The sequence below is a fragment of the Calypte anna genome, chromosome 4, assembly GCF_003957555.1.
Source record: "Calypte anna isolate BGI_N300 chromosome 4, bCalAnn1_v1.p, whole genome shotgun sequence".
NCBI classification, from domain to species: Eukaryota; Metazoa; Chordata; class Aves; order Apodiformes; family Trochilidae; genus Calypte; species Calypte anna.
The window spans coordinates 17,138,141-17,142,615 of NC_044247.1; the positions used below are offsets into that span (position 1 = coordinate 17,138,141).

Here is a 4,475-nt window from a genome sequence, read left to right on the forward strand (position 1 = left end):
TTTTGTTACCAGATGGGAATTTCAGAACCACAGAACCTCTGGGTTGGGTCAGAATGGCCCTCAAGGACCATGTTAGCTCCATGCACGGGCAGGGAACACCTCCCACTAGAGCAGGTTGCTCCAGGCCCACCCAACCCATCCATTTTCCCCGAGTGTTGCTGAAATGTATAAATCCAGAGAGTTTCTTTGCTCTCTGCCTCCATCTCCCCACCCCCAGAAGGTGGCCTTGCAGCAAGGATGAGCCCAAACTCCTGGAGCAGGAGGAGATCTCCACCCAGCGGAGATCAACCCGGCAACGCTTCCCCGAGCTCCTGGGGTCGGGGCCAACCCCCTCCTCAGAGCCTTTATCTGCTGCTGACCTTCAGTCCAGCAACACTGTCGGGCACTTTGCTCCCCTTGCAGCCCCTGAGGGAGCCCCCACCACGCTGCACCCAGCCAGCTGGGGCTAATGTCCCATCTTGTCCCCAGGTGCCACTCAAGCCTGAGGACAGGACGTGGTGCTTGCAGAGAGGGGCAGTGATAAGGGCAGAGTTGTCCTCTGTGACCCAGAGATGCAACCCACGCTCCTCAGGTCCAGAATCAATGGAGCAAGTCCAAAGGAGGCAACTGGCTGGTGAAGGGACTCGAGCACAGACCTATGAGGAGAGGCTGGGGAGCTGGGGTGATTGAGGCTGGAGAAGAGGAGGCTCAGGGGAGACCTCATCACTCTCTGCAACTCCCTGAAAGGAGGTTGGAGCCAGGGGGGGGTTGGGCTCTTTTCCCAGGCAACTCTCAGCAAGACAAGAGGGCACAAAGGGTCTCAAGTTTGTGCCAGGGGAGGTTAGGTTGGAGATGAGAAAGAATTTCTTTCTGGAGAGGGTGATCAGGCATTGGAATGGGCTGCCCAGGGAAGTAGTGGATTCTCCGTGTCTGGAGATCTTTCCAAAGAGCCTGGATGTGCGCACTGAGTGCCATGGGCTGGGAACCACGGGGGGAGTGGATCAAGGGTTGGACTTGATGAGCTCTGAGGTCCCTTCCAGCCCAGCCAATTCTATGAATCTATGATTCTATGATTCTATGAAAAGCTGACACAGAGGTGCCGAGGTTGGGGAAGGTCCATGGGGGAGCAGATAGGGGTGCTCAAACCTCCCCCCCTTTTGCAATGGGAAGGAAGGGATGGGATTTGGTGCTGGTTGGGAGCCAGCAGAGAAGACACCCAGGTCCTCCTCTCACCTGCAAGCAGAGGGAGCAGAAGCCAGGAGGTGAAGCCTTGGGCTGAGTTACAGAGATGAGAAGCAAGAAAGGCTCCGAACTTGGAGGAAAGCAGGACCAGGCTGAGAAAAAAAAACCCAGCTCCCATCTCCCAAAGCATCCCAGGCTCTCCTGGCAGCCAGAGGCACCTTCAAGCTGGTCCCCAGAGCTCACAAACCACCTTCAGATCTCACCAGTGATGGGGATGGAGCCACCAGTGGGTTGGGTCACGAGAGAGGCCCCAGAAGGCCACCACGCATGGGGTGACAGCCCAGCATCAATCACAGCTCTGTCCCAGCCCTGGCCAGGGCCCACAGCATGTTCCACCAAGGAATGGGGCTGTGGGGCAGGGAATGGGGTGCCAGAGCCCAGCTGGGGGTCACCAAGCTTTCCTTTCCTCCTGCAACAGCTTTTTCTCACTTAAACTCAGCCACCCACCCCCTAAGTGGTGGCCAGAGCACCCACCTCTCTGCACCCTGGTGGACATCCCCAAGTCCTCTCTGAATCTGGAGTGAAGCCACGGCAGATTTGGGCCAGGCACTCCTGGATTCGGGCTCAGTGCTACTCAGGGGCCTTGCTGGAGACACAAACTGGCCAGGGGAGGAGGACAAACCCCATCACCCCACCACCACCACCACCCCCCAGCAGCTCACCTTTCAGCAGCACCAGCAGACAAAGCTCTGCAGAGCTGCTGGAGCAGCCGGCCCCCATCACCGAAACCCAAAACCACCTCTTTTTTTTTTTTTGTCTTTTCCTCTCTCCTCCTCGGGAGGTTTCCTGCCATCAAACCCTTCCTGGGAGCTCTTCAAAGGGCAAGGACCGCCCCATCCACTCGCTAAACCAGTCGGAGCGGTGTCGGGCGGGCAGAGGGAGAGGCCCCCGGAGAAGGAAAGGGACAAGAAACCCTCCAGAAGGACCCGGGGTGACCCCGGAGCAAGGGGATGGGATGAGCATCACCACCTCCTTGGTCATCCCCGGGTTCGTGGGGACCACCCCCACTCAGATGAACCCCACACCCCCTGCCCCAGAGCCATTCCTCATCCCACAGTGGGGAAGTAATTTTAGGATGGTTGAATTTTGGAAGGAAAAAGGCAGCTCAGGGATGGGGACAGAGCCCCCAGCAGGTCCCCAGTGTCACCAACCAAGGAGGTATCGCACCCCCAGGCAGAGAAACTCAGCAGCTACCCCAGCTTTTCCTGGAAGAGGAGGTTGGTGAAGAAGGATCCAAGGTTAAGGTTTCCAGGACAAAATGCAGGTGGAAAGATTTCTGCCACACTTTCCCCACCAAATCCCAGCCTTGGATCTTTGCCAAGCCCAGAAAACATCCAAGGAGGGGTTCCCCATGCTCCCCCCTTGGCTGTGGGACCTGCACAACCCCACCCAGCCACTGGAGAATCCACCCAGAGGATACGGTGTCCCCCCATGCCACAGGGTTTGGTGGCCACTGGGGCCCTTTCCTGAAGCTCAGACATCACTTGCCCCCCAAAAATGGGTGGCAAGCTTTCCTGGGGTTCACCTTCCTTCTAAGCTGGGCACAAGCAGAGGCTGAAGGGGATGCTTGGACATCAAGAAGATGCTGGAGGCTCTCAGAAGTGGGGAGAAAGTCACCCTGGGGGTACTGTAGGATCAAGATTCTTGTCTCCAAAACAGCTCCTGGATGGCTTCAGGGTCAAGAAGCTTTGCCAGCAGCTGCCTGCAGCCTCAAGGTGGAGGTGATGAGATGTATGAGCCCAGTGAGGGGACAGCAGCTCCCACAGGAGTGACAAACCCACCAGCAGCTCCCACAGGAGGGACAAACCCACCAGCAGGCCCAGGGCTGGGACCAGGTTCACGGAGACCCCCAAGGCCAAGCCCGAGAACCAGCAGCATCCATAGCTACAACACAGCTCAGGGAGCAGCTGGAGGCCACAGACTGATCAGAAATGGGCTCCTGGGCCCATAGGTGAGGCTGCTTAGAGCAATTAAGGCCAATTAGCACCCTCTGGGCCTTACCAAGGGGAGCAGAAGGCTGAGAGAAGGCAGAGCTGGGACCTCATGAGATGATGCTGTCAGCCCCTGGGGAGGGGTTGAGCACCTCTGGCAGAACCTCATTGATTTCCTCAGCTCCAGGGAAATGCCCACACAGGACACAAGCCTGGTCCCAGGAACCTGGCTGATTCCCCCACACCATTTTCCCACATTCCAGGGATGGGGACTCCTCCCCAGCTCCAATCTAAAGCTCTCCTGGCACAACTTGAGGCTGGTTCCTCTTGTCCCATCACCTGTTCCTTGGGATCAGAGACCAACCAAAGCCCAGGAACCAGCACTTGGCCTTGCTGAACCTCAGCTGGCCTTGGCCCATGGATCCAGCCAGTTCTGTCCCCTCTGCAGAGCCTTCTGACCCTCTGGCAGATCAACATTCTGCCCAACTTGATGTCCTCTGCAAGCTGAGGGTGCACTTGATCCCCTTGTCCTGATTACTGATTAAAACTGCCCCCAGCACCAAGCCCTGGAGAACTCCTGGGGCCACCAGCTGGACTCACCCTCCAGCCATGCCCAGGCCCTGGGCTCTTGGGGGCCACCATGGAGCTAGAGACAATCTTTACCCCATCAAAGCCCTCAGCTGGCAGAGAGGGAAAGAGGTTCCCAAACATCCATCGGAGTCATTTTCAGGGGATGGGGTTCCCCACACCATGTCCCCCCTCCCCAAGCCACCCAGCATCCCCTGGCCCCAAGGAGAGCTTTTGGGAAGCTACCCCAGCCCCGTGGTTGGGGGAAAAGGGGGTGTTTCACACCCCCTTCCAATGAGGACAGATCCCCTACAGCAATTGGGGTGGGGGGAGAGACACCCCACAAAACCAATAATTACGATTCAAAAGAAGAAGAGTGTGGCCACAGTCTGCCTTTTTTAACTTAGAAACTGTCCCAGAGTCTTCAAAAAAAAAAAATATATCCAATGGAGAGCTGGTGGCCCCCACCCTCCCCACCCCCTCCAGCACAGTTCCACCTTCCCCAGAGTTTCCTTTTTTGTTGTTTTGGAGAGAGAAAGGGAGGGCACGTGGAGATTTTGTTTGCAGGTTGCTGTCGGGTTGTTGGTTTTCCTTCCTCCACCACCACCACCATCTCCTCCTCCTCCTCTTGCTTTTTCTGCTGTTCAGAGTGGTGGCGTGTGGGGACAGGGACACGCAGTGGCCGGGGATGGAGAGGCAGGTGGTGGCTGAGAGGCGAGAAGCCCAGAGCTATTGGAGCTATTGCTCCACCTCTGT

The 4,475-nt window shown here is 57.2% G+C and overlaps 1 protein-coding gene across 1 annotated transcript in view; it reads right to left on the reverse strand.

The window, feature by feature from the left end:
• Positions 1-344: 344 nt before the first annotated feature.
• Positions 345-4,475, reverse strand: part of LOC115598223 (Krueppel-like factor 5) — a 23,384-nt gene continuing 19,253 nt past the window's right edge. Inside the window, 1 exon segment of the mRNA XM_030449420.1 lies at positions 345-481. Coding sequence (XP_030305280.1) covers positions 345-481 — 137 coding nt within the window.